The 23,414-nt window shown below is 35.3% G+C and overlaps 1 protein-coding gene across 5 annotated transcripts in view; it reads left to right on the top strand.

Moving 5' to 3' along the window:
- LCORL (ligand dependent nuclear receptor corepressor like) overlaps positions 1 to 23,414 on the top strand; it is a 164,662-nt gene that overhangs the window by 36,849 nt on the left and 104,399 nt on the right. For all 5 annotated transcript variants that reach the window (XM_018049326.1, XM_018049322.1, XM_018049324.1 and 2 more), the window contains exon 2: positions 14,008 to 14,073. In XM_018049326.1, the coding sequence (XP_017904815.1) occupies positions 14,008 to 14,073 (66 nt within the window). The remainder of the gene's footprint in view (positions 1 to 14,007; positions 14,074 to 23,414) is intronic.

Below are 23,414 nucleotides of genomic sequence, written 5' to 3'. Positions count from 1 at the left end.
GTAGTGCAGGTCTTCTGGTAATCTCTCAGTTTTTGTCGGTCTGAAACGTTTTTATTTCACCTTTATTTTTGAAGGATATTTTTGTTATGTACCAAATTCTGGGTTGATAGTTTCAGCACTTGCAAGGTGTCATTCCATTGTCTTCTGTGTTGCAGAGTTTTGGATGTGAAGCATGCTGTAATTCTCATCTTTATTCTTGTGTATGTAGGGTGTTTCCAGTTCTGTTTAACATTTAGTGGAGGCCTTAGGCAAAATAATAAAATTAAAGAGCGGGGAAGCGCAGTGATTTGAAAGGACTTACAGTTGTAGTTTTCCATAGGCATTTGTATATAATAATATAAGAGAATCCACAGGTATATTATTAAAACAATCAGAAGAGTATAATAAGTTTACTGGATATAATTTGGCTACATCCATATGGAAAAGCAGAGATATTACTTTGCCAACAAAGGTCCGTCTAGTCAAGGCTATGGTTTTTCCAGTGGTCATGTATGGATACGAGAGTAGGACTGTGAAGAAAGCTGAGCGCCGAAGAATTGATGCTTTTGAGCTGTGGTGTTGGAGAAGACTCTTGAGAGTCCCTCGGACTACAAGGAGGTCCAACCAGTCCATTCTAAAGGAGATCAGCCCTGAGTGTTCTTTGGAAGGAATGATGCTAAAGCTGAAACTCCTGTACTTTGGCCACCTCATGGGAAGGGTTGACTTGTAGGAAAAGACTCTGATGCTGGAAGGGACTGGGGTCAGGAGGAGAAGGGGACGACAGAGGATGAGATGGCTGGATGGGATGACCAACTCGATGGACATGAGTTTGAGTGAACTCCAGGAGATGGTGATGGGCAGAGGGGCCTGGCATGCTGCGATTCATGGGGTCGCAAAGAGTCGGACACGACTGAGCGACTGAACTGAACTGATATACCAAAAAGAAACAAGTTTTTTTTTTTTCTTTTGAGTTGACCTTTTTAGTTGTTAATAGAAACTATAAGCAAGAGTAGCTCTAATAAATGATGTGTTGAACCTTTGTTAAAAAAGTCATTGAGTGATACCAAGAATATTTTTTAAAATCATCAAATGGTAATGTGAGTGCCGAAGAATTGATGCTTTTGAACTGTGGTGTTGGAGAAGACTCTTGAGAGTCCCTTGGACTACAAGGAGGTCCAACCAGTCCATTCTAAAGGAGATCAGCCCTGGGTGTTTTTAACACATTGTGGTATTCACTTAGGAGTAGACAAATAAAGAGCCTAAAAACAGATACAACAAAGATTGATAAATTGTAACTAAAAAAAGTTACAAACCTTTGTGCTTCAGAAGACATCATTATGAAAGTGAAAAGACAACCCACTGACTTGTAGAAAATATTTGCAGATAGATCATATATCTGATAAGGACCCTATATCCATATGAGCTTTGTAGCTCAATAATGAAAAGGCAAATGACCCCACCTAAAAAATAAGCAGGTACTTCTCTGGTCCAGTGGTTGAGACTCTATACTTCAGATGCAGGGGACATGGATTCAATCCCTGGTCTGGGTACTAGAATCTGAAACTAAATAAATACTTAAAAAAATAAGCAAAGGATTTCAATAGACATTTTACTGAAGAACATATGTGAATTACCAATAATACAGTGTGCATGCTCAGTCGTGTCTCCCTCTTTGTGACCCTGTGGACTGTAGCCCACCAGGCTCCTCTGTCCGTGGAATTTTCCAGGCAAAAATACTGGAGCGGGTTGCCATTTCCTACTCCAATAAGCACATAATAAGATGTTCAATATCATTAGTCACTAGGAAAATGAGATACTACTTCATACTCACCAAAATGGCTATAATTGAAAAAACAAGTGATAAGACTGGAGAAATACTAGTGTGAGTATAAAATGGTCTAGGTACTTTGCGAAACAGTTTGGTGGTTTCCTAAAATGTTAAACATAAAAATACCATATAGCCTAGAAATTTCATTTCTATGTGTACCTACCCAATAGAAATGAAAATATATGTCCACAAATGTACATAGTAGCATTATTGACAATAAGCCAAAAAAGTAAAAACAGTCCATCAGCTATCACATGGATGTATAAATGTAGTGAAAAGTAATAATATGTGCTACAACATAAATGAACATCACAGACGCTGAGATGATACCTGATGGTAGTTTTAGTTTGTATTTCTCTAATAATGAGCTATGTTGAGCATTGTTTCATGTGTTTATTGACCGTCTGTATGTCTGCTTTGAAGAAATGTCTATTTAGGTCTTCTACCCATTTTTGGATTGGTTGTTTTTCTTTTTTATATTGAGTTGCATGAGCTGCTTGTATACTTTGGAGATTATTCCTTTGTCAGTTGCTTTGTTTGCAAATATTTTCTCCCATTTTGAGGGTTGTCTTTTAGTCTGCTTTATGGTTTTCTTTGGTGTGCAAAAGCTCTTACAGGACTTTAGGACAAGGATAAAGAGGACCATTTTATAATGATAATGAAATCAGTTCACAAAGGAGATATAATGTTAAAAAATATGCATCTAATATCAGAGATTCAAAATACATGACATAAAAACTGATAAAACTTAAAGGAGAAAGATTAGAAAACCAATAGAAATATAGAAGACTTAAAGAACATTTTGTCAGCTGAGCCTAAATGACATTTATAGTACATTCCCCTCAACAACTGCAAATACACATTCTTTTCAAGTGTTCATGGAATATTCACCAACATAGTGTATCATATGCTACCTGGAAATCAAGTGTCAATAAATTTAAAATGATTGTAACCTAACAAAGCATGTTTTATGAACACAAGAAATTCAGTTGGGATTCAGTAACAGATTTCTGTAAAATTCCCAAATACTTAGAAGTAAAACAGTACATGATATAACCTGGGCACATGAGGCACCATAAGCGAAATTACATTTTTAACTTAATGAAAATGAAAAGATAATTTATCAGAGTTTATGAGATTGATCTAAATTAGTGAGTAAGGAGAAATGTGTAGTTTCAGATGCTTTTATTAGAAAAGGACAAAAGTCACTTATCAGTGTCCTAAGTTTTTACCTTAATAACCTAGAAAGATAAGTGCAAAGAAACGCTGGACTGGAAGAAACACAAGCTGGAATCAAGATTGCCGGGAGAAATATCAATAACCTCAGATATGCAGATGACACCACCCTTATGGCAGAAAGTGAAGAGGAGCTAAAAAGCCTCCTGATGAAAGTGAAAGAGGAGAGTGAAAAAGTTGGCTTAAAGCTCAACATTCAGAAAACAAAGATCATGGCATCTGGTCCCATCACTTCATGGCAAATAGATGGGGAAACAGTGGTAACGGTGTCAGACTTTATTTTTTTGGGCTCCAAAATCACTGCAGATGGTGATTGCAGCCATGAAATTAAAAGACGCTTACTCCTTGGAAGGAAAGTTATGACCAACCTAGATAGTATATTCAAAAGCAGAGACATTACTTTGCCAACTAAGGTCCGTCTGGTCAAGGCTATGGTTTTTCCTGTGGTCATGTATGTATGTGAGAGTTGGACTGTGAAGAAAGCTGAGTACCAAAGAATTGATGCTTTTGAACTGTGGTATTGGAGAAGACTCTGAGAGTCCCTTGGACTGCAAGGAGAACCAACCAGTCCATTCTGAAGGAGATCAACCCTGGGTGTTCTTTGGAAGGAATGATGCTAAAGCTGAAACTCCTGTACTTTAGCCACCTCATGTGAAGAGTTGACTCATTGGAAAAGACTCTGATGCTGGGAGGGATTGGGGGCAGGAGAAGGGGACAGCAGAGTATGAGATGGCTGGATGGTATCACTCACTGGATGGATGTGAGTCTGAGTGAACTTCGGGAGTTGGTGGTGGACAGGGATGCCTGGCGTGCTGCGGTTCATGGGGTCGCAAAGAGTCGGACATGACTGAGCGACTGAACTGAACTGAGGGCAGAATAAAGTGACATAGAAAAAGATGGACAATAAAATTACTGAAACCACAAGTGGTATTTTGAAAACATCAGTAAAACTGCTATAATTTTGGCCAGGGTGATCAATAAAAAAGTAGAGCAGGTAATTAAACTGATAGAGAGAATGAAAGAGGGATATCACTGCAGATTGTACAGACAAGAAAAGGGTAGTATGAAAATCTTTTGAACAATTTTAGATAAATAAATTATAAGATACAAACAGCCAAAACTGATCAATTAAGAAATACATAGCTTGAATAGGTTTCTGTTGAATTAAAAAGCAGCATTCATAATGTAAAACTTTGCTGAAAAGAAACCCAGGTCTGGTTTCCGGTTAGTGAATAGATACTACTCCATACAAACTCAGAAAATGGAAAAGGATGGTTCATTTCCCAGTTTGCTTTATGAAGCAAGTATAACTCTGTTGCCGTAACAAAATAAAGATATTTTTATAGAAAGAATGCTTAAAATCATTATTCATTAAGAAATTCCAAATTGCTACAATTATACGCCCATACATATTTATTAGAGTGGCTAAAGTTAGAAAGATTGACAATGCTAAATGTTGATAAGGATGTGGTGCAACTGACTCTCTCTCATATTACTGGTGGGAATGTCAAAGAATACAGCTGTTTTTCAAAACAGCTGTTCAGTTCCTTAAAGTATTAACAACCAAAAAAATCTTACCACTCAGCCCAGAAATAACATTTTATTCAAGAGAAATGATAATGTTTATTCGCAAAGACTTTCAAACACTCAAATGTCCATCAACATGAGATTTAATAAACAAGTTGTCCTATATCCATAGAAAGTAAAAAGTACTGTTAATACATGCAACAGTGTGGATAAATCTCATTAACAGGTTGCTGAGCAAAGGAAGCTAGACTCAAAACAATGTATGCTCTCATTCCATTTATATAGAAAAGACAGGTCTAATGTATAATGACAGAAAATAGGTTAGTGTTTCTTTGGGCTTTGGGTTGTTTCAGAAAATTTACTCAGATGGCACAAAGATACTATTTGAGTTGATAGAAATAGTCTGTGCTTCATTATGTTTTTAATTAAATGAGAGTATGCATTTATCAACATTTATTGAACTTTATTCATAAAAATCGGTCCGTAGTATTTTATGACAATTTTATCTTTATAAAATTGACTGTAAAAAAATCAGAGGATGTGTTTGTCAATTGATTGTGCAATAGATGGAATTTGTGAAGTGGAATATATATATAGTAGAAGAAATTAACCAAATGCAGTTGAGAAAAGTAAAATACAGGAGCGAGAGAGAGCAGCATGAAAGTATATTGAAATATATTGTGAGAATAACTTAGATACTTTTGATGGGAGTCTTAGGAAAGGTGTTAACAACAGGTATTCAATAAAGGAGGTACTTAAGGCAGAGGGAAAATATTCCTAGATCAGTACTCTGAGATATGATAAGTAATGAAGAGCAGGGACAGTGATAAATGTGTGTGAAAGCGTAAAAGAACATAATGGTTGGTGAAATATATAGAGCAATAGCATAAATGGGAAGGAAGTCTAAGTCATGAGAGGATGAGTAAGGATCGGATTAATGTTAGACCTATATCCTAATTTCTCGGATCACATCGAAAAGAATAAAAATAGAAGGCATAATTTTCATACTGATTGATAGAGGAAAAAGAAAATTAAGTGTTAAATATTCAGTAAATTCCAAAGTTTACAAGAAAGATGAAAAATAGAAGCTTGATACAATAGAACAAAAACAGATAAGGAATTTAAACTCAAATATAAACTCTTTAAATTACTGAATTTTGGCAAAATGTCATAGTATTTTTTTAAAAATAGAAATTACATGTTACTTAATGATACAGAAAGATTGTAAAGAAATAATTGAAAAAGACATTAGGCAGACAAAAATGTTTTATAAGTGTACTGAAAGGCCATTTAGTCAAATGCAAAAATCATTACTAGAAATAAAAAAGTTTGCTTCATAATTATATAAAGTTCTGTTCACCAGGATGATATAACAGTTATAAAATTATAAGCACTTTATAACATAGCATCAAAAACTTGTAAAGCAGAATTTTGAAGAAATACAAAAGAAATAGACAAAGCCACAATTTCATAGAAGATTGTACTAACTTTTCTCAACAATTGATAGAAAAAAACAGGCATGAAAACCCAAAACTGTATAAGGTGGATTAAAGAGCACAATGCTGCATCCAACAGTTTTAGAGTACACAATCTTTTCAAGCATATGTAGAGAATTTTCAAAAATTACGTGTTGACCATAAAAACAATCTCAGAAAATTTCAAAGGATTGAAATCATGTTGGACATTTTCTTTTACTACAGTATAATTAAGTTAGATATCTATGAAAAGGGTACACTGTATATTTGGAAATCTAAAAAGAAGTCATAATGGAAATTAGGAAATATTTAGATTGAATGATGAGAAAATATGACATATTGAAAGTTGTGGAATGCAATTTATTAGATGAAAATCAACAACTTTAAATGCATATGTTAGAGAAAAAGGCTGAAAGTTAGCTAAAATCCATTTCAAGAAGAAAAGTAAGAGCAAAATAAAGGGGAGGAGGAACTAAAAACAGAAACAGGAATTAATGGGTAAGAAAACAAACATGCAATAGAGAAGATCAAGGAGTCAAAAAAGAATTCTTTTTAAATATTAAAAAAGAGAAACTTTTAATGAGCTCAGCTGAAGAAAAAGAAAAATAAGTAACCAACATGTGGAATGAGAAGTAAAAAGGACATGACTGCCAATACTGTTGACATTAAGATAGAAACATAGAAATATCTTATGCAAATAAATTGGAAAATATAGTTGAAATGGGCAAGTTCCCAGAAAACTATGACTAATGTAAGATAGAATTTGTGACTAGTCCTTTATCACAGCCTGTCCCCATCCTTTCTGGCACCAGGGACCCATTTCATGGAAGACAGTTTTTCTATGGATGAGGTTGGGGTGGAGTGAATGGTTTCAGAATGAATAAGTGAATTACATTTATTGTGCACTTTATTTCTGTTATTGTTGCATTGTGCTATATAATGAAATAATTATACAGCTCACCATAATGCAGAATCAGTGGGAGCCCTGAGCTTGTTTTCCTGAGCTCAGCTGATAATGTGAGTGAGTGATGGGTAACCGCTATAAATACAGATGAAGCTTTGCTCACTCACCCACCCGGCCACTCACCTCCTGCTGTGTAGCCTGGTTCCTAACAGGCCATGAACTGGTAGAGGTCCATTGCCCAGGGGTTGGGGACCCCTGCTTTAATGGTGAAATAAATTTGATCAGTGGTAAGTGCTTCAGAAAGACCTTATTCCCAGTTAACATCCCTGGCATATTAAATGTTCAAGCAAGGCAGCCTATATTTCTTAATATTTTCTCAGAGAAGAGGGAAAGAAAGGACATTGCCACCCATTTTATGAGGGTAGTATAGCATTCATATAAATACTTGATCAAGTACAAAGGAAGTTTACAGACCAGGCTCATTAGTGACCACAGATGCCAAAATTTGAAAAGGCTAATCAAGAAACCCAGCAAATATATCTCATGATAATGTTGGATTTTCCCAGGAATGGGAGTTTTATTCAATGTAATTCACTGTATCACTATATTAAGAGATTTAAGAAAGAATGACATGGTTATTTCAATAAATTCAAAATAAATTTGGTGAAAAGTGAAAGTGTTATTTATTCAGTCATGTCCAACTCTTTGCGACCCCATGGACTATAGCCTACAAGGCTACTTTGTCCATGAAATTCTTCAGGCAAGAATACTGGAGTGGGTTGCTATTCACTTCTCCAGGGGATCTTCCTGACCTAGGAATCAAACCCAGATCTCATGCATTGCAGGTAGATTCTTTACTATCTGAGCTACCAGGGAAGTCATAGATTTTAAGAATTTAATTTGGAAAGTGAAAGTGTTAGTTTCCCAGTCATGTCCAACTCTTTGCAACCCTATGGACTGTAGCCCACCAGGCTCCTCTGTTCATCAAATTCTTCAGGCAAGAACACTGGAGTGGGTTGCCATTCCCTTTGCAGGGGATCTTCCTGGTCAAGGGATCAAACCTGGGTCTCCTGCATTGTAGGCAGATTCTTTACCATCTATCAGTTCAGTTCAGTTCAGTTCAGTCGCTCAGCCGTGTCCGACACTTTGTGACCCCATGAATTGCAGCACGCCAGGCCTCCTTGTCCATCACCATCTCCTGGAGTTCACTCAAACTCCCGTCCATCGAGTCCGTGACGCCATCCAGCCATCTCATCCCGGATCGTCCCCTTTTCTTCCTGCCCCCAACCTCTCCCAGCATCAGAGTCTTTTCCAATGATTCAGCTCTTCGCATGAGGTTTCCAAAGTACTGGAGCTTCAGCTTTAGCATCATTCCTTCCAAAGAAATCCCAGGGTTGATCTCCTTCAGAATGGACTGGTTGGATCTCCTTGCAGTCCAAAGGACCCTCAAGAGTCTTCTCCAACACCACAGTTCAAATGCGTCAGTTCGTTGGCGCTCAGCCTTCTTCACAGTCCGACTCTCACATCCATACATGACCACAGGAAAAACCATAGCCTTCACTAGGCGGACCTTAGTCGGCAAAGTAATGTCTCTGCTTTTGAATATACTATCTAGGTTGGTCATAACTTTTCTTCCAAGGAGTAAGTGTCTTTTAATTTCATGGCTGCAATCACCATCTGCAGTGATTTTGGAGCCCTGAAAAATAAAGTCTGACACTGTTTCCACTGTTTCCCCATCTATTTGCCATGAAGTGATGGGACCAGATGCCATGATCTTAGTTTTCTGAATGTTAAGCTTTAAGCCAACTTTTTCACTCTCCTCTTTCACTTTCATCAAGAGGCTTTTTAGCTCCTCTTCACTTTCTGCCATAAGGGTGGTGTCATCTGCATATCTGAGGTTATTGATATTTCTCCCGGCAATCTTGATTCCAGCTTGTGTTTCTTCCAGTCCAGCGTTTCTCATGATGTACTCTGCATAGAAGTTAAATAAGCAGGGTGACAATATACAGCCTTGACATACTCCTTTTCCTATTTGGAACCAGTCTGTTGTTCCATGTCCAGTTCTAACTGTTGCTTCCTGACCTGCATACAGATTTCTCAAGAGGCAGGTCAGGTGGTCTCGTATTCCCATCTCTTTCAGAATTGTCCACAGTTTATTGTGATCCACACAGTCAAAGGCTTTGGCATAGTCAATAAAGCAGAAATAGATATTTTTCTGGAGCTCTCTTGCTTTTTCCATGATCCAGCGAATGTTGGCAATTTGATCTCTGGTTCCTCTGCCTTTTCTAAAACCAGCTTGAACATCAGGGAGTTCACGGTTCACATATTGCTGAAGTCTGGCTTAGAGAATTTTGAGCATTACTTTACTAGCATGTGAGATGAGTGCAATTGTGCGGTAGTTTGAGCATTCTTTTGCATTGCCTTTTTTGGGAATTGGAATGAAAACTGACCTTTTCCAGTTCCTGTGGCCACTGCTGAGTTTTCCAAACTTTGCTGGCATATTGAGTGCAGCACTTTCACAGCATCATCTTCCAGGATTTGAAACAGCTCAACTGGAATTCCATCACCTCCACTAGCTTTGTTCGTAGTGATGCTTTCTAAGGCCCACTTGACTTCACATTCCAAGATGTCTGCTCTAGGTTAGTGATCACATCATCATGATTATCTGGGTCATGAAGATCTTTTTTGTACAGTTCTTCCATGTATTCTTGCCACCTCTTCTTAATATCTTCTGCTTCTGTTAGGTCCATACCATTTCTGTCCTTTATCGAGCCATCTTTGCATGAAATGTTCCCTTGGTATCTCTAATTTTCTTGAAGAGATTTCTAGTCTTTCCCATTCTGTTGTTTTCCTCTATTTCTTTGCATTGATCTCTGAGGAGGGCTTTCTTATCTCTTCTTGCTATTCTTTGGAACTCTGCATTCAGATGCTTATATCTTTGCTTTTCGCCTCTCTTCTTTTCACAGCTATTTGTAAGGCCTCCCCAGACAGCCATTTTGCTTTTTTGCATTTCTTTTCCATGGGGATGGTCTTGATCCCTGTCTCCTGTACAATGTCACAAACCTCAGTCCATAGTTCATCAGGCCCTCTACCTATCAGATCTAGACGCTTAAATCTATTTCTCACTTCTACTATATAATCATAAGGGGTTTGATTTAGGTCATACCTGAAGCGGTTTTCCCTACTGTCTTCAATTTAAGTCTGAATTTGGCAATAAGGAGTTCATGATCTGAGCCACAGTCAGTTCCTGGTCTTGTGTTTGTTGACTGTATAGAGCTTCTCCATCTTTGGCTGCAAAGAATATAATCAATCTGATTTCGGTGTTGACCATCTGATGATGTCCATGTGTAGAGTCTTCTCTTGTGTTGTTGGAAGAGGGTGTTTGCTATGACCAGTGCATTTTCTTGGCAAAACTCTATTAGTCTTTGCCCTGCTTCATTCCACATGCCAAGGCCAAATTTGCCTGTTACTCCAAGAGATGGCAAGGGTGAATGTCGACATTCTAGGAATCAGCGAACTAAAATGGACTGGAATGGGTGAATTTAAGTCAGATGACCATTACATCTACTACTGCGGGCAGGCATCCCTCAGAAGAAATGGAGTAGCCATCATGGTCAACAAAAGAGTCCAAAATGCAGTACTTGAATGCAATCTCAAAAACGACGGAATGATCTCTGTTCATCTCCAAGGCAAACCATTCAGTATCACAGTTATCCAAGTCTGTGCCCCAACCAGTAATGCCAAAGAAACTGAAGTTGAACGGTTTTATGAAGACCTACAAGATCTTTTAGAACTAACACCCCAGAAAGATGTCCTTTTCATTATAGGGGACTGGAATGCAAAAGTAGGAAGTCAAGAAACACCTGGAGTAACAGGCAAATTTACCATCTATAGGTAAAGTCAAATTTGGTACTCAACTGTAAAAAATGAGAAAGAAATTTTGTCATTTGTGACAAGGTAGATGGACCTAGAAGGTATTGTGGTTTGTGAAATGTGTCAGACAGAGCAAGACAAATACTGTATCTTTTCACTTATAAATGAAATCTAAAAACTAAAACCAGTCTAATTGATCACTGACAAATATAGAAAAACAGAAACAGACTTACAGATAGAACAAACTAGTAGTTACTGGGAGAAGAGGTGTGAAAGATTGGGCAAAGTATGTGAAAGAGATTGAGAGGGACAAACTACTAGGTATGAAATAAATAAGTTATAGGATTGTAATCTACAGCACAAGGAATATAGTCAGTATTTTATAATAGCTGTATATGGAGTATAGCCTATAAAAATATTGAATTACTGAGTTATATACCTAGAATACAATATTGTAAATCAAATATAAACTGATTGATTGAGTTGATAAAATTCAGTATTTTTGCATGGCAGGAAAACCCTCCTAGCAAGCTAGACATAGAATGAACTTCCTTAGTGTGATAAGCAGTATTTCTATTAAAACAACAAAGATACTTATTAATAATAAAATCTGGAATGCTTTCCCATTTAGATTGGGTATAAGTCAACAATGCTCACTGCCACCACCAATTTTCAACATTATATTGAGGTCCTAGATAAAACAGTGAAGCAAGAGTCAGAAACAAAAAATCTGTAAGGATTAAAAAAGGAAAAAAGAAAACAACCTACCATTGTCTATAGATGATATATTTGTGTATGTAGAGCAGTAGTCATGTATGGATGGGAGAGTTGGACTATAAAGAAAGCTGAGCACCGAAGAATTGATGCTTTTGAACTGTGGTGTTGGAGAAGACTCTTGAGAGTCCCTTGGACTGCAAGGAGCTCAAACCAGTCAATCCTAAAGGTAATCAGTCCTGAATATTCATTGGAAGGACTGATGTTGAAGCTGAAACTCCAATACTTTGGCCACCTCATGTGAAGAAGTGACTCATTGGGAAAGACCCTGATGCTGGGAATGGTTGAAGGCAGAAGGAGGAGGAGACGGCAGAGGATGAAATGGTTGGATGGATGGCATCACCAACTCAATGGACATGAGTCTGAGTAAACTCTGGGAGTTGGTGATGGACAGGGAAGCCTGGCGTGCTGCAGTCCATGGGGTCGCAAAGAGTCGGACACGACTGAGCAACTGAGCTAAACTGAAGAGCATTTCCAGATAAATTATTGTAATTAGAGTTTAGCAATGTCTTCAGATACAAAGTCAATATACAAACATCAATTGTGTTTCTGTAAGCCCACAAAAAAGAAAACTCTTTAACTAAAGGTATCATTTAATTTAGCACCAATGCTATGCAATATGAATAAATATTAGCAAGCTATATTTAAGACCTTGATCTTATTTTTTGAAAAGTTGAGAAACCCAGTAGAACAAGAATGTAAGTCCCTGTTTGCTTTCTTTACTTAAATCTAGGAAATAGTCATTGTTTAAATTCAGTATGCTTATCCAGGGAGGGCCTATACGGTTTGTCCAAATATCACAGAATAGTATCCTACAGTAGTTGTTTGCAGTATTACTTTTGGAGTAAATTGATCACAGAAAATGAATATGGTGTTAATAGAGATTTGTGGCTTGTTTCATCTGATTCTTTGTCTAATAGTATTTTCTGTAAGCATTCTTGAAAGCATTCTTGGGAGTTCATTCACTTTTCTACCTGAGCTTTCCACTGTGAGAACTAGCTCTGAATCATTTCACAGAAATTTTATTAAAGTACGTATTTACCAAGTAACGTGGTAGCTACCTAGGTTGGTAAAATTTAAGACATTAGTTCTAAGATGCATTGTTTCTTCATAATCTACTAAATTAAACAATGTTGTCTCTTTTTGACTGACATCATTGATTTTAATATGCATCTTGATTATAGAGGTTTTTGTTTTTAAAAAATATTTTATGATTTATGAAACATTCCTATAGAAATATTTCTACTGTTTTATAGTTTAGAAATAACTGCATAGGAAATCTACTTTATAGTTCATTTTTCAGGTCTATCATGCTGCAATTCAGTTTTTTTCCTTCATAATTTAACCATCCTTAAAGTAGTTACTTTTCTTGTTTTCCCAGTTATTTTGCCATCCTGGCTATTTTCTTCTGCATGTCTTATAGTTTGTCAGTAACCTTCCTAATACTGAATATGATACAGACTTCAAAAAGAAAATTATAAAATCTTAGTATATCCAGAAAGTAGTATACTCTATGAATTCATGAACTAGAGTTTTGTTAATAAGATTTTCAGTAATTTTTTCCTTAAAACGAGGCAAGATTGTTTTTTAATTTTTGCAAGTAGGTTTAAATTGTAAGAATTTAAATAGTAGGTTTAAATTTTTCCCTTAAGGCAGAATTGTTTTATTTTTCGTAAGTAGGTTTAAATTGTAAGAAATTACAAGAATTTCTCCCTATTGACACTCATTTACTTACTTTTAAAATTGAAGTTAAAGATGCTACTTTTTAAAAAGTTAACATTTTTTCGTAACCAGTATAAACAGGATTGTAATACATGTATTTTCCAATTAATCTTTTCCTCTCTACAAAGTCGTTGCAAAACAGACCTGCCCATTATTTTAACCTGGGAATGTTTCAAAATGACAAGAAGTTTGTTTGTTTTAGAAGTGAATATTTACATTTGAATATATATATATATTTACAATCATAATTCCTGGTAGTCATTGTGTGACTTTTTACTATGTTTTACATATTCCCAGTTCAGCTTAATTCATCTAAAGGGAAAATGACCCCTCATAGTATTTTAAAATTAGCAGATTCATGTCAAGTGTGGCTTCCCAGGTGGCACAATGGTAAAGAATCCACCTGCCATTGCAGGAGACGCAAGAGACATGGGTTTGATTCCTAGGTTGGGAAGATCGCCATAGAGTAGGAAATGGCAACTCACTCTAGTATTCTTGCCTGGAAAATTCCATGGACAGAGGAGCGTGGTGGGCTACTGTCCATGAAGTCACAGAATCAGATGCAACTGAGCGTGTGCATGTTCACACACACACACACACACACACACACACTCTCTCTCACTCACTCGTAGAGTGTATGGGTAAGCTTTTTTAGTAGCTAATACACTTTTCTCTCTTTAATAACACAGGTTTTGAGAGTATTTTAGAAGGGCTTTATGGACCACGGCTACGAAGAGACCTCAGTTTATTTGAAGGTAATATTTCTTAAATTTTATTTAAAAATTTTAATCTTCAGTTCATTTTACAAGTGAAGAATAGTTGTTTTATACTAGCTTTATATTAAAATGAATTTGTGATCTTGTTTAATTAGAAAATACTTTTAAAATAAATGAGCCAAATATTATTTCTGTTATTATATAATGTTATTAATATTGTAACTTTAGTACACTATTTTAGTACAAAATAGAAAACAAAGCCTGGTTTTTAGCTTAATGATAAAATTTAACTTTTGTTATTTTAAACATTATGTTCCCTGACTTATTCTTAAAGAGAACTCAGAGGAGTTCAATTAGATAAATACCTCTTATTACTTATGATATAGGCACCCTGGAACTCAGATTTTTATTCTGAGGTATCCTGCTGTGTGTGTTCAGAGTTTTAATACTGTTGGTTGTTTATTATAGCCTCCTCTTCCAAACACTTTAGCATAAATCCTGGTAGAAAATTTTGATCTATGCTATAATTGCTGTGATATAGTTTAAGTTTTTTATTTCTTGCCTGGAAACAGAGCATTATGAGAGGACATTTTTGTAGACATTGAAATTTTATAGTATAGCTCATTCACAAAATGGGCAATGTTAGTGCAGACTTTCTTGTTTGGTTTTGATGTAATTCTTTCTGAATGTCTTACCTGTTCAGTTTTATATGCTGACTCTGTTACCTTCTGTTCTCCTGGTACTTCCTACAAAGACCCAAGGTATTTTGTGCAAATAAATCTTTTGAGTTGAGGGAGAGATAGTGATGTTAGGAGCAATCAAAAGTTTCCACTCATCCTCTATATCTCTCTCTCATTTTTTAATGTTGAGCAGAATAATTGAGTTATGAACCATGGAGCTGAAATCTGTATCAAAGACCATTTGTGCCAACCACCCATGTTCAGTCAGATGAATGATACCCATGCAGAACATGACTTTTAGGACGAAGGCTCAAAACTGTTTTTGTTCTAGTGTTTTTTGTTGTTGTTGTTGTTCTAGTGTTTTATCATTGTTATGGCTAAAATCTTTTTCTGTCTTTATTCATTTCTTATTTCATTTATCATAGTTTAATATAGCATTAAATATTTTTACCTGATATATTTATAAGCAAAACTGGTTTTATTTTCAGTTATTTTTCTGAGCATATAAATGAAGAAAGGAAAAAAATCTAAAACAACAAGTATTTAACATATGTTTGGTATTTCTTCAACCTTTCTTTTTAAACCTGCTGTCCTCGTTCAGATCAGAAACATCATTATACTTAATTGCCTACTGATAACCCAAGATGCAACTTGTAACTTTTAAGCATCTTTAATTTATCTTTATATAATTACATAGGCAGATATTTATGTTCCTTCAGAAATTAGCTGTTTAGTATATAAAGGGCAGAATGTCCTAATGAAATAAAGTCTTGTATTTTGTTTTAGACTAGTATTTCCTTAGTATACAAGTAACGCATGTTCATTTTTAGAAACTAGAAAATACAAATAAATCTTAAATATACTCTTAGTTCCACAACCACATAGATAACCTTTAATATTTTTATATAAATTTAAAGTATATGTTTGGATGTAATTATTCTTCTATTAAAGTAGTACATACTGCGTGTACAGTGTGTATAGGTTTTTGTGCTTACTGATTTTGTTCACTAGTATATCATTTAGATAAATGAAGTTCTGTATCATCATTCTTAATGGCAGAAAAATATTACATCATATATCTGTGATAATTAATTTAGTGAATTATACCATCCCATTTTTTTCTTTTAATTCTGGTAGATCTTGTACTTTATATCTTCTTTTGTGCTTTATTTGATGGCAGGATTTATAAAATTAACTAAGCTGTGGAACTCAGTCTTTTTCTCAAACACAGGCACATATTGATGTTGGCCTTTTTCATCCTAAATGTTCTTTCTTCCAGGTTTCTTAGGTAAAATCTTCCTTCTTTTCTTTGCATTTTTGAATTCTTTTTTTTTTTAAAAAAAGGCTTCTAATCAAAGTTGCAGACTTAAGAGGGATGATACTAATTACAGTAATAAATCTATATGTGTGCAAGGGTAAAGAAAGACAGCTGTATTATATCTTGAAGGAAAGTTACAACAGTGCTATCAAAGTGTAGAAGAGCCTTTAAAAAGGTTTGTGGAAGCTATCCACGATAGACGTCTCCAGCTTTTTTCTTATCCTCTTCTTAAATGTTTGCTTTCTTTGTTCTTATCATTGTTTAAAATGGCTTAATATTTAGATGTTAGGATTACCAAGTGTAGATATTTCTCGTTATACAAATCTAGATTCAGGAGACACATTAGATGAGTGTATGTTTTTATCTAAATCATTGGAAATCTGAACCTTTGTTATTCACTATCCAAAGCTCAGGTATCAGATTAATTGGTTAGCATGGGATCCTTACATATTACTCTAAATTATTTTTTGTTATAAAATTAAATGCATAGTATTTTTAGTTTGTAATACATTTAAGTTAAATAGACTGCATTGCCAATTTGCTGCTATTTTGTGGAAAAATATGTTCTAAATTTCATACTGCTACCTTAAAAGTCAACTCTGGTATACAGTGTGTTTTTAATGTAAAGGTTTTTATCATATATATTTGTATTTTGAGGAGTTCATATTTTATTTCTTGAAATCTGTTTAGAGTCGCCTCCAAATTGAATGGTTTTGAAAGAAACTTTTGAGTGTTCCTAATTTTTAATTTGTTGGAAACAGAAGTTCTAACTTTGTCTTCTTCGATCTCTTCTCACAACTTTTTGTCCTTCTGAGGAAAACATAACTGTTACTTCTTTTTGGAGTCAAGTCTCCAAAGAAACTTTGAATATTGTGAATTTTGTTGTACGCCCTGAAAAGCTCCCTATACTCTATGCCTCTTTTCTACCAACCCAAAACTCACTTGTTCTGCTATGACACGACTTCTAAGCAGAAATTCACCCTTGTTTTCTGCCTTAGTCAGTCCTTTCTCATGTCTTACCGGGAAACTAGTTTCTTTCATATGTAAGATTGTCTGATTTACTTGCCCTGACTATGGATATTTACTAATATGAGGAGAGTACAGTAGGCATGTGTAAATTGGCTTATAGATCCTGTTGATTTTTCTCTGGCTATGCCCAAATTTCAAAGAGAAATTATGTCAGAGGGGTGCAGGTAATTGCATGTTGGCCGGATGCAGCCTATTGACTATTTTTGAATGGCCTGTGAGCTAAGAACGGTTTTTATGTTTCTAAATAGTTGAAAAAAATCAAAAGAAGATTTAATGTTTTGTGACATGTGGAAGCTATATGAAGTTCAAATTGAATGTCCAGTTAGTACAGTTTTATTGGAAACAGCCCCTCTCATTTGTTGATATATTGTCTGTGGCTACTTTTATACTTGAACAGTAGTTAAATGGTTCAACTCTATGACCTCCACAACCTAAAATATATATTCTCTGGCTGTTTATAGTAAAGGTTTGGTAATCCATGACTTATAACACTGACCAGCATATAATATTTTTGGCTTAATATCGTTTTCTCCCCCTAACTATTAGCACTATGATGATTGAGCAAACAAAACTACCTTTTAGATTTATTGGGTAACATATTTTGAATGCTTATTTTGTGTTAGAAACCATGATGAGCATTGAGGAAAGAAAAGTGAATACATAGGATCTCTGCCTACTAGGGACTCATAGCCTAGTATTAACTAAAAAATGAATAGTTTTTTAATATGAATTGATGATTATTTATATTAAACCAGAGAACCTAATACTATTTTATAGTTAGTTATATAAGCTATAGTGGCTTTTCTCAGTGTGTTCACAAAGACTTATCCAAGTGTACAGGCATACCTCAGAGGTATTGCCAGTTCAGTTCCAGACCACTGCAATAAAGAGAGTAACAATAGAGTGAGTCTCATGAAATTTTGGTTTCCCAGTGCATGTAAACTTTTTGTTTTTTACAGTTGTGTTTACACTGTACTGTAGTCTATTGGGTGCAATAACATTATGTCTAAAAAGACAGTGTGACTTTGTTAAAAAATACTTTATTGCTAAAATATGCTAACCATCTCTTGAACCTTTTGCAAGTCATAATTGTTTTGCTGGTAGAGGGTCTTGCATTGATGTTTATGGCTGCTGACTGATCAAGGTGGTGGTTGCTGTGGTGATTTCTTAAAATAAGACAACAATGAAGTCTGCCACACTGATTGTCTCTTCCTTTCACAATTTGTATCATTCATTGCTATTTGATAGCCTATTACTCACAATAGAACTTCTTTCAAAATTGGAGTCAGTCCTCTCAAAACCTTCCATTGCTTTATCAGCTAAGTTTATATGATGTTCTAAATCCTTTGTTGTCATTTCAACAATCTTCTGAGCATCTTTACCAGTAAATGCCATCTCAGGAAACCACTTTCTTTCCTCATTCATGAGAAGCACCTTTTTCTTATGCTAAAGAAGTTTTATCATGAATTTGTAATAACTCAGTCACATTTTCACATTTCACTTCTAATTCCAGTTCTCTTGCTGTTGCCACCACGTCTGCAGCTGCTTTCTCCACTGAAGTGTGGAACCCTTCAAAGTCATCCATGAGGGTTGGAATCAGCTGCTTCAAAACTCCTGTTTATGTTGATATTTTGACCTCTCCCCTTGAATCATTGATGTTTTTCATGGTGAATGGTGATTCCTTTTCAAAAATTTTTGGTTTACTTTGCCCAGATCCATCAGAGGAATCACTGTCTATGGCAACTGTATGAAATATTTTTCTTAAATAATAAGAATTGAAAGTGGAAATGATTCCTGATCCATGGGCTACAGAATGGTTATTGTATTAGCAGATGAGAACAACATAACTCTCATTGTACACCTCCATTGGAGCTCTTGCATGATCAGACGCATTATCAATGAGCAGTCACGTTTACATTTTGAAAGGAATTTTTTTTATTCCGAGTAGTAGATCTCAACAGTGAGCTTAAAATATCCAGTAAACCATGTTGTCAACATCCAAGCTTTGTTGTCCCATTTATAGAGCACAGTTTGGCTTTAGGGTACTTAGTATTTTGGGGATGGTAAATGAGCATTGGCTTCAACTTTGGGTTATCAGCATCGTTAGACCCTAACAAAAGAGTCAGTCTGTCCTTTGAAGCTTTGAAGTCATGCATTGACTTCCCTGTTTAGCTATGAAAGTCATAGATGGCATCTTCTTCCAATATGAGGCTGTTTCGTCTATATTTAAAATCTATTGTTTACTGTGACCATCTTCATTCATTGTCTTAGGTAGATTTTCTGGTAAGCTTGCTGTTTGATGTTATGCAGATGGCTGCCTTCCTTAAACGTTGTGAACCAATCTCTGGTGCTTCAGACTTCTGTGTCTTCTTCACCTCTCCCAGTCTTCACTGAATTGAAGGGAATTAGGTCCTTGCTCTGGATTAGGCTTTGGCTTAAGGGAATTTTTGGTTTTGGCTTAAGTCTTTGGTTTTGGCTTAAGAATACCCACTCTAGTACTGGGCTTCCCTTGTGGCTGAGCTGATAAAGGATCCGCCTGCAACAGGGGAGACCTGGGTTTGATCCCTGGGTTGAGAAGATCCCCTGGAGAAGAGAAAGGCTACCCACTCCAGTATTCTGGCGTGGAGAATTCCATGGACTATACAGTCCAAGGGATCACAAAGAATCGGACACGACGGAGCGACTTTACTTCTCTAAGGGAATATTGTGGCAGGCTACCTAGACCGCTAGAATTTTCTTCATATCAGAAATAAGACTGTTCTGGTTTCTTATCATTTATATGTTTACTTTTATTTTCCTTTAAGAACTTTTTCTTTGCATTCACAAATTGGCTGTTTGGCATACATGGCCTAGCCTTCAGCTATCTCAACTTTATGCCTTCCTCACTAAGCTTAATCATTTCTAGCTCTTGATTTTAAAGTGAGAGACTTGCTATTCCTCATTTCACTTGAACTTTTAGAGGTCATTGTAGGGTTATTAACTGGTCTGATTTCAATATTGTTGTGTTTCAGGGAATAAGGCCCAATGAGAGGGAGACAGATTGGGGACAGGCTATTTGGTGGTATAGTCAGAACACTCATGTGAAGAATATACAGTGGAAAAAAAGACAGTCTCTTCTGCAAGTGGTAATGGGAAAGTTGAACAGCTGCATGTAAATCAGTGAAGTTAGAACATATCCTTACACCATACACAAAAATAAAGTCAGCTTGGCTTAAATACTTAAATGTGATAAATAATACCATAAAACTCCTAGAAAAGAACACACACAAAACATTCTCTGACATAAATTGTACTAATGTTTTCTTAGGCCAGTCTCCCAAGGCAATAGAAATAAAAGCAAAAATAAACAAATGGGGCCTAATCAAACTTAAAAACTTTTGTACAGCAAAAGAAACCATAAGCAAAATGAAAAAGACACCCTACAGAGTGGGAGAAAATATTTGCAATTATGTGACCAACAGTTAAACCCAACAAGGGTTTAATTTCCAAAATATACACACATCTCATACAACTCAACAACAACAAAAAACCAGATAACCCAATTGAAAAATGGGTAGTAGACCTAAATAGACATTTACAGAGAAGACATGCAGATGGCCAAAAGGCACATGAGAAGATGCAAGTCTGCAAATAACAAATGCTAGAGATGGAGTGGAGAAAAGAGAACCTTGTTCCACTGTTGGTGGGAATGTAAGCTGATACAACCACTATGGAGAAGAGTATGGAAGTTCCTCAAAAAAATAAAAATAAAGTTACCAAATGAGCCTGTATCCTACTCCTGAGCATACATTTAGACAAAATTGTAATTCAAAAGGATACACTCAACTGTGTGTTCATAGCAGCACTATTCACAATAGCCAAAACATGGAAGCAACCTAAGTGTCCATTGACAGATGAATGAATAAAGAAGATGTGGTATATATACACAATGGAATAGTACTTAAGTTATAAAAAGAATGAAATAATGCCATTGCAACAACATGGATGTGCTTAGAGATTATCCTAAGTGAAGTAAAGAGAAAAACAAATAAAAATACTCAAGTGAAGTAAATCAGAAAGAGAAAAACAAATACAATGTGATATCATTTATATGTGGAATCTCAAATATGATACAAATGAACTCATATATAAAACAGAAACAGACTCACAGACATAGGGAACAGACTTGTGGTTGCCAAGAGGAAGTGGGTGGGGAGGGATAGATTGGGAGTTTGAGGTTAGCAGATACAAACCACTATGTATAGAATGGATAAATAGCAAGATCCTATTGTATAGCACAATATATAAAATATCTTGTGATTAAATCATGATGGAAAAGAATATAAACAATATGTTTATATAACTGAATAACTTTGTTGTACAACAGAAGTTAACAGAACATTGTAAGTTAACTATACTTCAATAAAATAAAGAACACACATAGAACATTGATTGATTAAATTTGCCATTTTATATCAGCTCAGTTCTTGGCACCCCAAAGCAATTTTAATAGTTAAAAGATCACTGATCACAGATGACCATAGCAAATATAATAATGAAAAAGTTTGAAATGTGAGAATTACAAAAATGTGTGACACAGAGACTCAAAATGAATAAATGCTCTTGGAAAAAATGGTGCTGATAGACTTGCTCAGCACAGTGTTGCCACAAATCTTCAGTTTGTTAAAAAAAAACAACAACAACAACAAAGTGTAGTATCTGTGAAGTACAATAAAACAAAGTAGAACAAAATAATAAAACTGCCTTGTCCAGATGTGCCACAGTTTGCTTATCCATTCACCTATTTGAAAGACTTCCTTATTACTTCCTAGGTTTGGCAATCATGATTAAGCCTGCTCTCAACATGTGTGTGCAAGTTTTTGTGTGGACATACATTTTCAACTCATTTGGATAAATACCTAGGAGCATGATTGCTAGATCCTTTGGACAGAGTATGTCAGACTATCTTCAAGAATGGCTGTACTGTTTTGTGTTCCCACCAGCAGTGAATTTAGGTTCCTTTTGCTCTACATCCTGACCAGCATTTCGTGTCATCATTGTTTTGGACTTAACAATTTTAATAGGTGTGTAGTGGTATCTTGATGTAATTTGCGTTTCTCTAATGGCATTTCCTATGCTCTTTTGCTGTCTGCATATCTTCTTGAGTGAGGTATCCAGACAGATTTTTGAAGTCAAGAATGAGGAAATATTTCCTCTGCTTCTGTTTCATGGAACAGATTATGGAGAAACCATTTGGGCTGGTGCTTTCTGTTTGGGGAGACTATTAATTATTGATTTAGTTCCTTTAATTGATAAGTGCCTTTTGAGGTTTTGTATTTTTTTGTGAGATTTGATAGATTGTGTCTTTCAAGAAATTTGTCCATTTTACCCAAATTGGTGGGAAAATAATGTTGTCCATAATACTCTTTTGTTATTCTTTTAATGTTCGTAAGATCAATAGTGATGGCCCATCTTTCATTTCTGTTGTTCTCTTGTTTCCCTCATTTAACTTGGCTAGAGGTTTATCATTTTATTGATCTTTTAAAAAAATCAACTGATCCTAATTTTTTAGAAGGCATAAAATATAAACTGGAAGGATATATTGCAAAATGTTAATCATTATTCTCTAGAAGATGAGATCATAGTTTTTCTCTTCTCTGTAATTTCAGTTTAGTTAATATATAGTTCATAATTAAAGATTATCTTTTAATTATATTGCCTGCTGTTCAGTATCTTTTATCAAAATTAACAAAGTTATAATCACTGTCTTGTGATCTTAATGAAAAATCTAGTTTCAGTATTCTCTTCAATCATTTTTCATTGAGCTTTGTCTTTGGGAACTCCAGATTTATTTTTTATGGTTAGAGGGTACTGAAGATAATAAAAACATTCAAAAGAAGTATGATTAGTTAAAAGAAAATGAAAGTAACATTTTCTGGACTTAATGTGTTTTGCTTATGTTCTTATTTAATTTTTACTACAGCCTTAAGATGCCATTATTACCCTCATTTTACAGATGAGGAGATTGATGTTCAGAGAAGGTAATTTGCCCAAGACCACATCTGGTATGTGGAAAGACCATGATTCAGTACAAGGCTCTCTAATTTCAAAGTCTGTTACCTTCCCAGATAGATTAGGTAAATGATTGGAACCAGACTTTGACCACAAGAATATGTATACATGGTGGAAAGGTTGATTTTGATCATTCATTTACTATCAGTTTTCATATATGACATTGCCTTTATTAATAAGGCTAGTTGTATAAGGTACATAATTTGACCTTTTTCAGCTTATAACTTCAGGTATTTAAATTTCAAAATGAGAGACAACTTATTTTAGAGATGACTATCTGATTCATTGTCAAATTTTGTTTG

Source organism: Capra hircus, chromosome 6 (assembly GCF_001704415.2).
Source record: "Capra hircus breed San Clemente chromosome 6, ASM170441v1, whole genome shotgun sequence".
In the NCBI taxonomy this organism is placed as follows: Eukaryota; Metazoa; Chordata; class Mammalia; order Artiodactyla; family Bovidae; genus Capra; species Capra hircus.
This window is presented reverse-complemented; position numbering and strand designations above follow the sequence as displayed.